General features: G+C 39.9%; 1 protein-coding gene across 3 annotated transcripts in view; it reads right to left on the bottom strand.

Annotated features, from left to right (window-relative positions):
- ZNF318 (zinc finger protein 318) overlaps positions 1-17,149 on the bottom strand; it is a 29,064-nt gene that overhangs the window by 5,678 nt on the left and 6,237 nt on the right. For all 3 annotated transcript variants that reach the window (XR_003527355.1, XR_003527356.1, XM_027641217.1), the window contains exons 3-9: positions 11,403-12,036; positions 8,774-10,198; positions 6,289-6,388; positions 5,243-5,529; positions 1,824-2,027; positions 1,248-1,347; positions 103-221 (exon numbers count right to left, since the gene is read on the bottom strand). Coding sequence is in view for 1 of the 3 variants with exons in the window: in XM_027641217.1 (XP_027497018.1) it covers positions 103-221; positions 1,248-1,347; positions 1,824-2,027; positions 5,243-5,529; positions 6,289-6,388; positions 8,774-10,198; positions 11,403-12,036 (2,869 nt within the window). In the remaining 2 variants the exon portion in view is untranslated. The remainder of the gene's footprint in view (positions 1-102; positions 222-1,247; positions 1,348-1,823; positions 2,028-5,242; positions 5,530-6,288; positions 6,389-8,773; positions 10,199-11,402; positions 12,037-17,149) is intronic.

Below are 17,149 nucleotides of genomic sequence, written 5' to 3'. Positions count from 1 at the left end.
AAATACATATATTCCAAGGAGTTAAATGTCATTCTTCAGGAAAGGAAGATGGAACAAGTAGAAGCTAGAGAATGTCTTGCTTCTGGTACACCAGTTACCAACCTTATATTTCTCATTGTGGGGATGACTTTTCACATGCTGCTCTGCTGAGATTTGATCTCCAAAAAATTCATGACAGAGCTGGCAATAATATCCAGTGATGGGAATCAGAAACTCAGAGCCTGAAAAGGCCAAAGAAAATTATCAGAGAAACAAAACTTAATAAATGCCAAGCTCTTAACAAAGTCAGATAAATATATCAAAGAACAACAGCAAAATCTCCAGCAGTGTTCTTTTTGGAACAGTTAATGTTGCTCTCCTGGACAGTTACAGTATAGGAAACACCACTACCAGGAACAAACATCTAAAGTGAAGAAGTTGCATTACTACGGTTCAAGAAATTATTTAGGTGCTCTCTATCTGTGTTAAGGCAATCCACTGTTCAAGCAGGTTAATATTTCCTACAGTCTTGATCTATTTTCCATCTTTGTGGTATAGTCTGCTCAAATACTAAACACCTGGTTTATAAAAAGAATATGAGTATTTTCTTTGAAGTTCAGCAAGACTTATGCCTACAGAAGCAGCTACAGTTATCTAACATGCTGCACATTCTTCTTTAGTAGGCACTACTACAAGTACCCAACAGATAATTAAAATGAGATTGATGACTGGCAGGTCTATTTAGACATTCAGATTTTAAATCTTGCATTAATTTTCAAACCCCTTACAGCTCCTCCCATATGACTTTCTCAGATTTTCTGTACCCACACTATACCAAGTACTCATCAGTCCTTTTTCAGGGCAAGCTCTGCTAAAAATGCACTGAACAGAAGAGTCTATTTGCAAGACTATGTGGAGTACTGCACGAGATCTGCCCAAACACGGCAAACTCTTGTGGTCATATTCTGAATTCTAACATGTTAGCAAAAATCACTTCAGAACTACACTGGAGACTAAAAAAGTCACTTGGTATTCAAAATATAAAACTAAACTCTAAAAAGAATAGAAGGCACCACACTATATTTTCCTATACTCCTTCTTCATAACCTTTTCCACAAGAAAAAACAGGAAATTAATTAATTTGCCTTTTATCTAACAATACAGTGCTCCTATGCCAAGGTAAAGGTTTGAAATTCCTTTCTCGGAGCAACTGGAACGTGCTGGAGGTCAAAGAGGGATGATACCCAAGTTAATAAAAACTAACATACCTTTGGCAGGAACCGTTATCTTATCGATGCGTTTTATGGAGTCTTGTTTGGTCTCACTCTGGGTCTTCGAAGCCCAAGGTCTGTTGTAAGGATCCAGGGTCTATTTGCACAGTGACAGAGGTATATAGGCTCATGTATTACACTAGCAAGGCAAGTACACTTGTCTTTTTCCTTTTTAACATCCTTTTAGAACACTGAACATTAAAAATCAATGTGCAAATATTTACAGGAATTATTTTTCCTCTCCTTCCCCTCCCATTTTGCAAGTTACAATGACAAAATAACCTGTGAAAAGCATACAATGTAAATGATCGCAAAGAACAGGTAAACATATGAAACACAAGTGGCAAACCTGAGAAAACTGAACACAGGCCCCATTTACACTAGTTGGAACACACTGGTAGCTGTACAACTGCTCAAGTCCAATATTAGGGGAAAAGAATTTGATAAGCAACTTCTTGGGTTCTTTATAACTACTTCAGGTTCTCTTGTAAAATGTAGTTCTGTGATGTATGTTTTAGTGTTAATATTTATAGCAACATGAAATGCACTTAGTGAAGGAAGCCTGCAACATACCTGTCTGTGTTTCTTATTATGCATGTGTGTGAAAAAGTCAAACATGGTCCCGCAGATGGTATTGCAGTCTTTGCACCAGTGGTTCCCTGCATCATAATATTCATAAATATTGGCCAACTGGAAAGGATGTTTGGAGGACTGTGAAGAGGATTCTGCTGGCTTCGGGCTTCTACCTCTGGATTTTTCATTAGTAGGTTTTGATTCCTAAATTGAACAAAAGGAAACACTTCTCTAAGACAAGGCAGGACAGACATAATGCTCTAGAACTCAGAACCTGCCTCCAGCAGAAGCCAAACACACACACAAAAAAAAAATATATCACCTTTTCAGTGCCCAGGCTAATTCCACTGTTTCAGAGAGCTGGTATTGCCGATTAAGATGCTGCGTGGCTGCAGTGAAGAGTTTCCAATAAGACTCCCAGATGTAATGCTGGACGGTTGTAGGTAATCAAGGAACCAAATGAACAAATTCCCTATGGCATGCACCCTTCCCATTTTATTGGTTTCACATAATGATCTGAATAGTTCCAATTTACTGTACTAGCCAAACAGTGCCCAGAAGATCTAAAATGGTTCCCTTAAAAGCATCCAGAAGTTACTGTAAAAGTAGCTTCGATGAAAGCAGAATGGAAAACAAAGTAAAAATTAGTTGACTGAAAGCATTTAATTCAATCAGCTTTATTGGATTATTTGAGTGTTCCTGAATTCTCCAGAAGACTCGTTGTTTAGTAATAATAGAAAGATGGTATTTTGTTAATGACCTAAGCATAATAAGGTGAAGGATCTTGTGATTTAAACATGTGATGTTTGCACTTACATCTGTACAGAAAGACACCATACAGTGATACACAAACATTTCAGGACTCTAGCCAAAATTAATACTAAACTAACACTTGTACAAAAACCAACATTCCCTGAAATAGACCACGAATAAGCCCTGCTAATTTAGATTATGTTAGTACTAGATGCATTTTGAGTTTTGAGTTATATTTTCAATGGCTGAAAGCCCATCATGTTATCATTTTAACCTGCATGGCAGTCTGGAAAGAATAGCAGGTTAACTTAGCAGACTTGAGTTGGTTGCATGATTTCCAAGTTATTCACTATCAGTGTTGAACAAATTTACTTAAGGGGATTCAAAATTGTTAAATAACATCTGCCTTACTTGAAATTCCTTACCACCACCCCACACAATATACACTGTAAATCAAGAAATGAAGAGACACCTAGGCCACTATGCACTCCACAGATATCCCAATACAATCTAATTCTTGGTAGCAGAGTAGCAAGTGACCCAGTGATTATCTGCACGTATTCTGTCTGCCAGAACACAGCAAAGCTGACATTCTCTTAAACAATGAGATCAACTTATGATCTGCAGGAAGTGCATGGAAGGCTGTTCATGATGTCTGAGAAGCATCAATGTTAATGTTATTTACAGACATACGCCCACCCAATATATCCTATAAAAATACTATCTCAATCAGAACTTTAAAAAGACAGTGCTTCTCACACAGATAGGTGACAGCCAACTCTTAACTCCAGTTTGTGCTTTACCCAAGCTCAAAGATGCTTTTATAATTTGCTGCTATCTAGAGCCCAGACAGGGTGATCTGTCTGTTTAGCACTTCTGCATCGACTATGGAACTACAACACACAGACACAGGTTCAGCAGCAAGGGACCAAAAGGCACCTTGCAAATAAGCAGAAAGGCAGATGCTTTTGCCCTTAGGTTGGCAGAGTCAACCGATCTCAGTGCCAACAGGCCTTAACCCCCTTTCTTTTCATGAAAAAAAAGTTAACAATCAGAATTACAAGTGAATCTTAGAGATTAAAGGCAGAACCCTATGTGCCTACATATGTCTGAAAATATTAAATATTCCTGTCCAGAGCTCAGAATTTTCTACATTAAAATAAGGAACTATGAAAAGGAGATCAAGTCATTATGGGGTTTGGACAATACAAACAATGCAAGTGAAAATAATAAAAAGTATATTCACACATGCCATGTCCCAAGAAAAGAAAGCAATATAACTTGATGCAATGTCGGACTTAACAGACATTGTTGCCTACTTTAGTTTCACAAAGTGGTGACTGAAGCAAATGATTTGCAAAAGTAAGTGGACAGTAAACTTCAGTGATATTTCAAGAAACAACAAAATCAAAAACAAAAGCAAGCCTTTAAATGGAAGATATCTAGTTAGAGTGCTCTAAACCAGACCATCATAAATCATAAGTTTACAGGATACATAGATTTGAGTGACCTTGCAGGAAATACAGAATCACAAAATGGGTCAGGTTGGAAAGGAACACAGTGGGTCACCTGGTCCAACCTCCCTATGCCGGCAGGGTCATCCTAGAGCACATGGCACAGGATTGCATCCAGACAGTTCTTAAATATCTCCAGTGAGGGAGACTCCACAACCTCTCTGGGCAATCTGTTCCAGTGCCCAGTCACCTGCACAGTAAAGAATTTCCTCTTCATGTTCAGGTGGAACTTCCTGGGCATTAGTTTCAAGCATGTTGCTTTTTGTCCTATTGCTTGGCACCACAGAACATATCCTGGCTCCAGCCTCTTGGCACCCTCCCTTTGGATACTTATAGACACTGATGAGGTGCCCTCTCAGTCGTTCTTTTAAGTCTTACCCTACTAACATTTTCCTCTCTGTAAAAAATATATACAGTAAAGTCTACAAAAAATGCATCTACAATCTCCCATCAGCTATTTCTGTTACGTATTTGAATAAACATCTGAAAAGTGGGATAATTAATTTTCCGAATATGTGCATAACCTTTCAGATGCTGGTATCATACACTACTTCCAAAGCAAAAACTATCTTCTGGAATGCAGTATGCCTGTTTTGGTACAACCAGCCTCAGCAGCACAGACTGTGTAAGAGAGATCATATCATGCATACTGACATTTCTTAAGAGAGAACACGTAGCATGTACAAAATGATCATGTTCAGCTGATAATCATATGTAAGTCTTGAGATTTGTTACTATCATTACCCAGTGAGAAGACCAACATGTTCCAAACTTGCAGAGAGCTTTGCTGCTACAAGCACTCCTCCTTGAAAGGCCATCCCAGAAATGTTGTACAGAAAGAAAAGTCTGTCCTCCTGGTATGGCATTGAAACCAAACAGCTAAAAACACTCATGATACTGTTCAATCCAACCAATGCTTCAGCAAAACCAAGATCAAAACCAGTAAGTGATAATAAACTGCACAAACCTCCGAGGGAAATTATAAACACTGATACACTGCCTCTCATCTGCACCACCATCAAAGCCAGTGTATGAGATGTGGTAACAAATGATATCAAATGATCCCCCAGTAAATGTTTGGGACCAGGTATCTCCCCAGTGCCCTCTTCTCTTAGTGGGAAAATCACTAGCACACAAGCCATAAGACTTTACCTTGTTGGAGGAAGATGTTTTCTCCACACCTTTTGCATTTTCTGACTTGCTGTTCTTTTCTGAGGAATCTTTACTTTCCACAGATGGTTTCCGGGGTTTTTCAAATATATTAATCCCCAGGATTTGTGCTACTTTGTCAAGCTCAGACTGCTTCTTGTCAGCTGCATCAGATTCTTTATGCAGCTCTGCAATCTCCTTCATAATATTCTCTTGTAGTCTGTTCACCTCAATCAACAAGGGGTCTTTGTGTCCATCCTTCTCACGACGTTTTTTCCTCAACATCTCTCCTGAGCCAGTCAAGGAAGTTGAAGAGTCAGAAAGGCAACAGAAAAATTGACTTAAGATCTGTACAATTCCAGCAACAAGTAAAATACTAATATAAAATATTGCAGCTAAATCTTGACTGTAAAGTTGTAAAGATGGAAGTGACTCTCAGGTACAGCACCACTAAATCTGCATGATCTGCCTCTATAAGGACTGCTTTAATATACACCCTAACAGAGGCACCATAATCCTCAAGAGTATCTATTTAACAATCACTATTTCCCTGGGTGACCAAACAAGCAAAAGTTAAATTGTATATTCTAACCTGAAAATATCACTTTCCAAAGGTGAGGCAAATTAGTGTTTACTTGAACTAAATTAAGTTTTAAAGACAAATTTAGTTCTGCCTAGAGAGGATTTTTCCATCTCCAGGTAAGATTCATGAGAAATTGAAAGGCATGATGACATCTTCAGTTATTATTTATCATTTCTTAAAAAAAAGCACTAAAGTGCACACAGTGAAATTCAACTTAACAAGCTGCCAAAGAAGATGCAAGAGCAAGTGTTTGCTTCAGTGTAACAGCCAAATTTTGACACAATTAATTTTAATATAGTAATTAGGTCACTGCTTTCTCAAGAGTTTTGCATTGCCAGGAGTATGAAAATACTGTTACAGACTATTATTATTTTGGTCTTCACTTCTCCTGGAAGGCACCAGGATTTGTGACACATGCCAATCAGGAAAAAAGATACAGGGGCTGCAGGGCGGTTATGCACTTTACCTTGCTGTTTACGAAGCCTGTCCAGTTCAGTCTTGAGATAGTAAAGCTTCTTCTGCCGTGCTTCTCGATCATTCTTCAGTTTTTCTCTCTCTTCTATCACCTAAAAAATTGGAAGGGATGTTCTTCTCTTCCCAAAACAAGTTAATCAGTCTTGCAAGAATGGCAGCAAGACCTCAGTTTGCCAGACACAGAATACTGCTCACTGTTCTCAAAACATTCTCAAGTATTTTAACACAATAAATTCACCTCTTCATATGTATCTGAAGGTAACAATATAGTGTGGTCACGCTTCAGCCCTTTATGTAGGTAGTTTTTTATCTTTTGGGCAGTGTATTTCCCAAAACTGGTCTGTTTGTTGCACCACTTCCCAAGGCAGAGGCTCAGCTGACTATCTTCTAGAGAGTGAAGCAAGATCAATGCTAGATGGCTCTTCAAAACTCATGTAGGATCTCTACAGCTAGCATGCTCCATCAGCTTTCACAGCCCTTCACCTTGCCTCCTGCTTTGACTCTGGACAATTTTAGCTATTGTTTAGGTTTCTGCTTCAATCTGATCATAACTGTCCGAAATGAAACACTAGGATGAACTTTGTTTCTTGCTCAGTAAGGTAAACTGTGGCATGAGGAGCTCAAAAATCCATGTTTCACTGATTTTCATTGATTCTCACAGAAGGAAACAAAGTAATATGGTAAAATGAAACCTGAAAAGTTCTTTCAATTCCTTTTCCAGCTTCATTTTTCAAGAGACAAATCCCAATTTTTACCTTCACAGTGCTCTTAAAATTTACTACATATTCCTCCCTTGAACAAACAACAAGTGGCTCAAGGCTTTGACTTCACTAGACAACCACTACTACTATGGCAATGTAAATGTTGCCAGGATCCTTCCTGAAGTAAGCCCTGGAAGCAGTTCTACCAACACAGCTAGGCCACATCTTAAACACAGTAAGCTTTTGTGTGCTATTTTTTTTTATCCCCAAAACACCATTCTCTCATTATTGGTTTTCTGCAGCATGGGGGCACCAACTGGAGCATGCAAGTTTTTATACTGCAAGCCAGCCCAGCAAAAAAAACCAGTGCACTAAGCCCAAGTCAAAGATGTCTGTAGTGCAAAGTCCTAGAAGTTCTACCAAGATGCACAGACGAGCTACTAGGGTGTCAGAGCAGGAGAAAACCACACATCTTTAGCCAACAGAGTACCGAGTTTCATTAAGTACAAAATTTCAGCTGAAGAAATTATTCCTGCAAGCAGTAAAAGCTCACTTATTTGCTGATGTAGCGCTTTGTTTAAGTGAAGAGAAGGCTCTGGGAAGACCTTACTGCAGCCTTTCAATACTTAAAGAGGGCTTGGAAAAAAGATGAGGACAGATATTTTACCAAGGCCTGTAGTGACAGGACAAGTGGCAACAGTTTTAAACTGAAGGAGGGTAGATTAAAACTAGATATAAGGAAGATTTTTTTTAGAACGAGGGTGGTGAGGCACCAGAACACACTGCCCAGAGAGGCTGTGGACTCTCCATCCCTGGAAGTGTTCAAAGTCAGACTGGATGGGGCTTTGAGCGACCTGGTCTACTGGTAGGTGTCCCTGCCCATGGTAGGGGGTTGGAACTCAATGATCTTTAAAGGTACTCTCCAACCCAAATCGTTCTATGCCCTTATTTTAACCACAAAGATGGAGAGGACATCAGTTTGAAAACACAAACAACTTCTGGGAATCTTGCAGTTCTTTTACACTTATGTAACTACAGTTTCCTATTTTAAAATACATTCTGTCCCACTACTCTCTAATTATTGTACAAACCAAGGTAACAAGAATATAAAAACATTAATACCCATAACCTGAACTAGTGTCAGATGCTCCAAATAAAGAACAATTTCCCTTAAGTTCTTCTCATTTTGTGATTTTTGTAAGAATTAATATAAATGTAGAGTGAAAACTGTATGTCATGGTGAATTATGATATCTTTTAGTATGTATTTAAAAATGTCTAATATAGGTATAACCATGGTATGAAGCCTCCTGTTTCAGTTTGTGCCTATTGCCTCTTGTCTTGACACTGGACATAAGTGAAAAAAGCCCAGTTTCCTTTTCTTTTCACTGTCTCTTCAGGTATTTATACATCTCTAGATATCTTCAGGTATTTCAATATCTAAAGCTCAGTGGAATAAAGCCAAGCTGTGGCCACCATGTAATTTCTGTGCAAGATTTTGGCTGGTTCAAGAAACTTCAACTTTGTGTTTGATTTCATCTGTTCTGCCATAGCCCACGGCATACAACTTTGAGGGATTTAAAATACATTTTTTAAATTGTCACAGATCAATACAGACAAATGCTTAGAAATCTTTAACAAAAGTAAATTTAGTCAAACTGTTTTTAAACTGGAGCCACTCATGAAAAAAAGAAAAGGTGCACCTGAAGAGGAAAAGCTTCCACCCCACCCATCATGCAGTGCAACACATTTTGATGTGTTAGAATACGTAGCATACCTTCTGCTTTTGAGCTGCCCGATTTTTTTCATCCGACATCCTTTCTGTGGTATTTTTGAGAGGGTGTGAAGACAGACGAAGGGGCGCTTTGGAATGAGAAGGAGTAGTAGGGACTTGAACGAGCACAGAACCATCTCTTTTTACATCAGGGACATCCTTTCCCAAGGAGACTGTCTCAATCACCCGGAGATTGGGACGCGTGGGGTTCGCTGACATGGCCATTGTAAGAAGACCATGAGCTTCTGGCAGCGTAGGATTAGGCTGCTGGGCAGGGGGGTACATGGGCCAGCCAGGAGCTGCATATGCCATATAATGCCCATATGCATCATATCCTGGAGGAGCCATTGTGGGAGGTGGATAGTTTTGGGGCATTTGAGTGGGAGTGTAGTGGGAATAGGTGGGAATTTGGTATTGGGAAACAGAAGTAGGTGTAGGCGGCAAACTAGGAGGAGTTGGTGGAACTGAGGGAATGAGAGAGACAGAAGGAAGAGGCTGTTCTGGTGCACATGGAGGTATATCCTGTCCCACTGGCTTGTTCTTAGTATATTCTGATTTCTGAAGAGAGGACACATCTTTGGACTGCTGAAAAGAGACTGGAGGTGATGCAGAACGCTGCTGGCCTGACTCAGGAGAACGAGTGTCACTCCGGCTGCGCCGCAAGTCCCACGGGTCCAGTCTGCGACTGTCTGAAGAGCGACGATCTGGAGAACGAGATGCCAATTTTTTGCCGTGAAGGCGTTCCTGGGTACGGACAGCCAGTTTTCCAATTTCAGCAACACCAATGTCAAGCCCGATGGTTTTGAGTAAGTCGTGGATCTTTGCATACTCTGCATTTGGCTCTTCTAAAGCATCCAGTTTGACAGCTGGAGCAGGAGAAGGAGGTGGGCTCATTTTCTGGACTATAATCTCATTGCCACAACTCACTGGGGGCTTCTGAACAGGGAGAGATTCAACTTTGGTCTCCTCATCTTCATCACCATAAAGAAATTTCTCTTCATCCTCAATGTCAGGAAAGCTACGCCTCCTCTTCTCCTGAGCACTGACAGAATCAGCCATCATGCCCAGAATTCGGGAGAAACCACTGCCATCCTGACTGGCCCTCTCGTGAGGTAGCAGGAAGTCAGTATGGCGATCGGTGGGCTCTGATTTGGCTTCTACCTTTTCTTTGTGACTTAAGAAGCTTCCAAACTTCTCTTCAAACGTGAAAGTGTCTTTAGGAGGCCCAGAAAGTGGGCTCCACTCATATAAACCTTCATGCAACTCCTTGTTTGTAGACTCCACAAGAGAGTCTTTGTTAAACCGTTTGAGAAAGTTCTCCACTTCAGAGGCAAAAGGAGCCACATTGTTGCTCTGGGGCAAAGATGACTGACTAGAAAGAAGAGGAAGATCCTTGCTTGGAGCCGGACTGCTTGAAAAGCTCTCAGGCTGAAAGAGAGAGAAGGTACTAATTACTATGAGGCCTTCTGAGGCGACTACGCACCTCACAGAACAAACAAAGGAACATGTTAATTTCTCCTTGAGTTCAAGCTGAATAAAAGAGTTAGAAAAGACAATATACAGTTCAAAGAGAACACAAACAGAAGATTACAAAACAAGTTGCCTGATGATTTTGTAAGGACATGTCCAGCAATGAATGCTTATCTCAGAGAATACACAAAATCACAATTTAATTTCAGAAATTTTTTGCAATCAAAAAACTTTTAAATTGAAACTCTGTAACATAATTTTGGATACGCTTTGAGTTTAGTCACAGTGGAACAGGCTTTCAACACCTTAATACCATTAAAAACAACTGCACTGTGGTTATTCCCAGTCTTCTTCAAATATTCACAATCAATGGCATGTAAATAGCATTTCCAACAATAGGCATGGAATGGGATCCTCAGGATTGGAATACTCCTGAGATAAACATGTCACTGTCAAACCAACACTGATCAGTACAACAGGCAAATCAAAATGATGCGTTAAAACACTAGAAAAGTCAATTTATCACAGTGGTCACAGCCACTTATCTTTCCATTGTTCTAATTTTGAGACTCAATTGGTATTGGTTGGGCCAAAGGGGAAAAAAAAAGGAAACTCCAAAGATGTTCTCAGACAGAGGTACTGGGGATGCATTAGGCAGTTCTCTTAAGTCTATAACAAAACAAGAAAGAGACATTGTGACAGACAAAGAGCTTCAATCAATGTCCTGACTGCCTATGGTACTAGGAGTGTCAGCTTTTCTATAAAAGCTAGCCCAGATCTCAGCATCCTGGGTTGAATTTCCACAAAGACATTTTATTCTGCCTCAGATTATATATATATGATTCTTGATTAAATGCCTTCACCATTAAAGTTTCTAATGCAATTCTAACTTGGCATCATCATGGCTGGGCTTCGCGAACGAAGATTTGGGAAGGGCTCTACCCACGTTTGTTGCAAGTGTGTTGGTGGCTAAAAAGGCCAATATGAGACAGGCACGTCCGGTTGCAAATTCTAACTTGTATAGGTCTGCAAAAAGACAACTGTCCTCTTAAAGACAGGAAAATGTAAAGATTTCTGTTTTGGAAATCAAATTAACATTCTGTATCATAAAGTAACTGTTTTGGAAAGTAAAAACATATAGACAGACAGACAGAGACAAAACCTGAATAGAAGACTCTGCTTCCATCTCCACTCGTTTCTTCAAAATGGATTTTTTGGGCATGGGTGGGATTTCTTCAGGCCTGTACGTATACCGAGGCTCAGAAGTCTGTAGTGTGTTAGTCAAGCCAGGGATCACATAGCCACTGCCTGAAACATCATGATTCACGTTTCTGCTACGCTCTTCTTCTTCTCTTTTCCTCCTTGCCCGGTCAAGCTCTCGGAATTCTTCATTCAGGTATGATGGGCTCAGGCTTCTACTATGGCTGCGGCTTCGTCTGCGATAGTTCCGTGTTCCTGATGAGAAACCCTGATGCTCTCCACTCACACCATGCATCTTCTCATCCTTTTCGTACCGTGGACGCTTTATTTCTCGTCCCCTGTCTTCTGGCCTTAGTGAGTAGGGGGATCTCCTCAGTTTGTCACCATCTCTGTCAGATCCACGAGGCAGCTCTTCTCGACGGCCATAATGTGGACTGTAATCTGAACGGTGCTGGAAAACATCTCGGCTGCAGTAGTCTTCATCATGCCTCACAACAAAGGGACTTGAGGGTTGATCTTCATGCGATGGGTATCTCTCAAGGCCTCGAGGACATGTGAGGCCTCTAGTGAATATTGGACCATCGGCCATATCATCCCTGCGGAAGATAAGCACAGAATAAACATAAGGACTTGAACCAAGAGTCAATTAAGCCTTACTCCTACTCGAGGATAAGAAATTTCCAAATTGGTTTCAGAATAACATTTCCATCACTAAACAGAACCAACACTGCACGTATGTAAAAGGCAGGGTAGAGAGGAAGACTTATTTTTAATGGTACTGTTCACCTGCAAACACAGTGGTATGAACAATTCAACTCATACTGCAGAACAAGAGCCTTGAAAAATTGATAGGATGGATTTATTTCTGTGAATGTGAAAGACTACACATTTTTTAAAAAAAACTTAGTATTATATTTCAGACCACAATCCCTTTTCTCACTTCTCCCAGCAGGATGCCAAGGTCAGATTTCATATGAATTATTCAAGATATAATTCAGTTTCACATCAGCAAGTGCAGCCAGATCCTCCTTTTATCTTCAGCTGTGGACAAGGACCACAAATTCTAGCTACATCTTCTCTTACAACAGATCTGTAGACGGGACTGTCACTAATCACATTAATGGCTATACCCAAAAAGAAGCACAGTTTCTGATATTTATGAACAAGGGAGAATAAGTGTTACAGTATCATTCCTTTGTGCCAGCCCCTGCATTATTACAAACAGTGGACATGCAACTGGCACAACACTAGAGTAACCAGCTTCTTCTCTGGGAGTATTTTCCTTTGGACCAATTCCTACACACACCTCCAATTAGGGGCACTGTTTTAACTAAGGCCTTTTTCTCCACCCCTAAAAACTTCTCTGGGACTTCTTTAGAGCAGGCAGAAACAAACCAAACCACTTTAAATTTACCAGCTGCTGGCTAATTTTACTCATTCCTATTTCAAAATCCAGCAAGATCCTTCAAGAATGGGAAGAAAATGTGCTCCTTAAGTGAAAAGAATGGGACAGAAAATGCTTCCCTGAGTGATCAAGATATCCACTTGAGACAAACTATGTATGATGGCCTGAATCCTCAAAAATCACCTCCTCCTACTCAGAAAGGTCCCCCCATAGATCTGAGAGAGACAAATCAAGTCATGCCAGAAGACACCTTCAAAAAAATCCGCAGACAAATTACGGCCCCAGTTTTTAAATCAGACTAAGGAGTAACAGACATGCACAGATAAGATTTTTTTCTTCAGTATTTTTATAGTTTATACATGCATATTTAAGAACAAAATCAACACAAAATTTCACTTCATCTCTAACCTGCATCACTGCAAAGCATTTATTAGATACTTTTTCAGTCCTACACATAAAGCAAAATTGGCATACACCTCTACCCACCATATTAGATGATATCTTTCCAGTTTCCAGCAAACTACCCATATTCACCTCCTTCAAAAGCACAAAAAATATCTAAAAAGTAGCTAAAATTAAATTTCATACTTAAATGTTGTTCACAACCTACATAAAGGTATGTCTATTTCCACTGTCACCTTTTCTGAGAGCCTGCTAAACCTGTACAAGCTGCATGAACAAACCTGGTGGAGTAGTAGATGTATTTCACCATACACCTTCAGCTAATTTTTGTGCCAATAAAATGACTTAAATGCATGCCTGGCAACTGTCACCTACAATTCAAATACTCTGACTGCAGTGACAAAGCAGAAGGAGTATTTAATCATACTTTGGAAAGAAAGGAACAGCAAACCTACTATATTTACAACTAGAAAGATGTTCCAAGTATACTCTGAACAGCTAAGACGCAAGTTTAAACCCCAAATATTAAATACAGGTATGAGAAAAAGGATTACTTGCCTTACAGGAACTATGGTATGTCACTTCATTGGTTTGGATACTTTCAGCCAGTAACGTCCACTATGGGCTATTGCATCCTTGAGACAGGATACAAGGTGGTACCACTGTGATCATCTGTGCTGGTTTAAAAGTTAACCAGCAGGGGAAATGAACTCAACTCAAAAGAGAGACTGTAAGTCAGAATAACAATTTAATAAAATAATACAATAAGCACAACTACACAGACAAGCAATTGGTATCAACCCACAAAACCCAAATGTACAACCTGGCACCCCAGGGCACAAACAAAACAGTGCTCCCTGGGCCCCCCCTGAGTCCAAAGCAAAGGGAGAGGGGAAAAAACCTGCTGGTGGGAGAGCTGCTGCAGTCCAGCTAAAAGTGGTGATTGTAGTCCAGCCGAGGGTGGTGGTGAGCTGCAGTCCTCCTCTGGGTCCCACGAGTGGAGAGAGTGGCAAGGTTCTGAAACTCCAGGTTTATATATTCTCCAGCTCAGGCAGCAATGCTTAGCCCCTCCCCCAGAGTGGGGAATTCCATAAAAGGGTGTGAGGGTGCTCAGTCAGGGAATTCCACAAAAGGGCATAAGGACAGGAGCATGGGGGTGGGCACCTCGCAGGCCTCTACTGACAACAGTTTCTGGGAAATGGCATGGAGGGCTATAGAATACACAGTTTTGGGCTACACCCATCCAATGATGAATCGGTCCCAGCTGTTCTAACTAGGACACCATCCCAATTCTTTCACCAAAATCCATGAATTACTGGAATTACAGTTTCAGAGAAAGAAAACAGACTATAGGCTACACAGACATGATGCCTCAGAGAACTACAACTAGTGTAAGGTAATTTATTTTTTGGCATATTTATTCACATACACGAAACCAGAAATAAATAATGTTATTTTGCCGTCAGCAACCAACAGGACTCCACTTTAACAGTCTTTAAACAGGAAATCAGATGAGCTGTTCACACTCAAGCCAACTGCTACTTTTGACATTACGCTCAAAAAATGCTATTTTAGAACACAGTTTAATGCAGACCAAGTGTCTGCAGGCATACAGTCTATCTTTTGTATTAACCTCAGGTGAAAGAATTAGTGGGATGCTCTGTGTAGCTTATGCCAGCTCACACAGTAGTAGAATGTCTTAAAAATACTGAGAGTGGGAGAAGTGGAAGACAGGGAGAGGGATAAGATTTATTCTTCACTTTATAAACTGAGATTCTGGAAGACAAAAAAATACTACTCTGTTGAAGTAGAAGACTGAAGCTGCTCAGATGACGAAGACCAGGCCAGCAGCATTCAGGATGCCTACGCAGACACGTGCAGGAGGCCAGCGGCCCTACAAACTTGGGACAAGTTCTTACAGATATTCTAGAATGGACCTGTATGTGAACACACACTCTAAGAAACTCACCTCAGGCATCCTGAAAATCCACTGCTGCAGGAGACTCTAAAAGCATCCCTGATTTCCATTCTTTGGTATTTTATTTCCTTTATAGCCTAATGAACCTCTCTACCATCCCAAGGCCCTATAACTTATGGAGAATAATTTGTCGAAGTGACTGCTTGAAATCTCTGAGTAGCTAGCAAAAATAGCTGACAATAACTAAATTCAGAATTATTTTTTATTAGAATAAGAACGTACCACATGCCAAGTAAGAACGTGATATGACCAGTATTAAATCCAATGATGATTCACAGTAAGGACCACTTTAAAACCAGTGATAGATATAAAGTCAGTGTCCAGGTACCAGAGCAGCCTCTCAGAGGGGAAAAAATACATGATGAAAAATACTTGATAAACAGTGTATTTAACCCAATACCAAGTGTCTTTTGAAAACAACCAAAATGGCTAGCAGTGAGGAAATTTGAAATTCAGAAGCAGTACCTATATGATTTAGGAAAAGCTAACGGATGACTAGATTGTCACACACTTTAGGCTGCTGGACAATGGGCATCACTCAGACAAGTGCAGGCAGCACAGACAGATTAGACAGAAAAGAAAGGAAATGTAACAACATGAAGTTCTTGCATACTTACACTACAAATACATAGGAAGTCACTTAAAAATTAAAGTCTACATGGTCTCACTTTCTCTTATTCTCATTCTGATTCATCTGTCACTTTTATACCTTCTCTGGAGTTTATTCTGATAAATTTTTTTATATCTATGGGCTCTGTAACAGAAAAAGTGAAAGTTCTTTGTGACTTTTACTCTTAAATTAAAATAAACTCCACTATATCTGATATTACTTCTAACTGTCCACCACAAAACAGGTTAAATATAAAACCTCACCTGAGAAAAGGAAGCAATGGGACAGACCCCTTGCCCCCAAACGTTCTTAATTTGTCACAGAAGTGTCAGTTCTCCTACACTATATACCAGTTCCTTCTCCTTCCAAACACAGTATTCTCCCTGGGCATACGCACTCATTTCATTCAGAAGATTGCAGACTGCACAGGGGATTTACAAATTGAACACCGGTCCCAGGAGAACTGAGGTAAAGGCATAAAAGTGGCAGTACTGAAAACTAAGCTCTCGTTTGGTTTTCTACACCTGCTGAAACTTAACTTTACACCTGAGAAAGACAGGAAATTCACTTATTCTGGTCACTTCCCTCTCTCTCTTTGTTTCGGTTTTTTTTTTTTTTTTAACAGTTGGTGATATTTGCATCAGAAATGAAAGTGATAGTTGGTTTTTTTTGGCTGGATGCTTATCCCTGACCTGAAACTACAAATGTGCTCTGGGGCACAAACCATGCCATATGTAGCTTCACAATTCAAAACAAAGAGAACTATTTTATTTGCACAAAGTTTTCTGATTTTATTTCTTTTGCCAGATTATACCCCTTCTCCTATTGGAGGCAAAAATTTCCAAACAGTATCTACTAATATTTATACTTCACTGTTCACAGCAGTATTTTTAACACAAAAGAAGTCTCTTCATTAATTGTTTCTCTCCAATTTCAATCAAGGGACCCTAAGAATTCTAACACTTATTTTATTATGTATGAGACTGTCTGACTACATTCAATTCTCTTCTGCAGGGTTTTTAAAATTAAAATAACAATCTTCTTCAAGCTGCTCTAGAGCTTTTTTATAGACTAGTCTCGAAAATTAGGAAAGCAGATGATTCCTCACAATAAATGAGCAAGTTGAAGCTTTACACTGTCCTTATACTAAACAACCTTCCTTTCAGTAAGGACCAGGTAGGTTTGTAAGAAACAGAAGAAGGTGGCTGAAGCAGTGAAATATCAAACGTAGTGTCTCCCTGTGACATCCAACCTCTTAAGGGGAAGGAATCACCTAAGGGTGGATGTCAGAGACTGAAATGGTTAATGATTTAT

Source organism: Corapipo altera, unplaced genomic scaffold (genome assembly GCF_003945725.1).
Source record: "Corapipo altera isolate COAL_440 unplaced genomic scaffold, ASM394572v1 48b, whole genome shotgun sequence".
In the NCBI taxonomy this organism is placed as follows: Eukaryota; Metazoa; Chordata; class Aves; order Passeriformes; family Pipridae; genus Corapipo; species Corapipo altera.
Note: the sequence above shows the minus strand (reverse complement) of the source record. Positions and strands in the feature narration are given on the sequence as shown.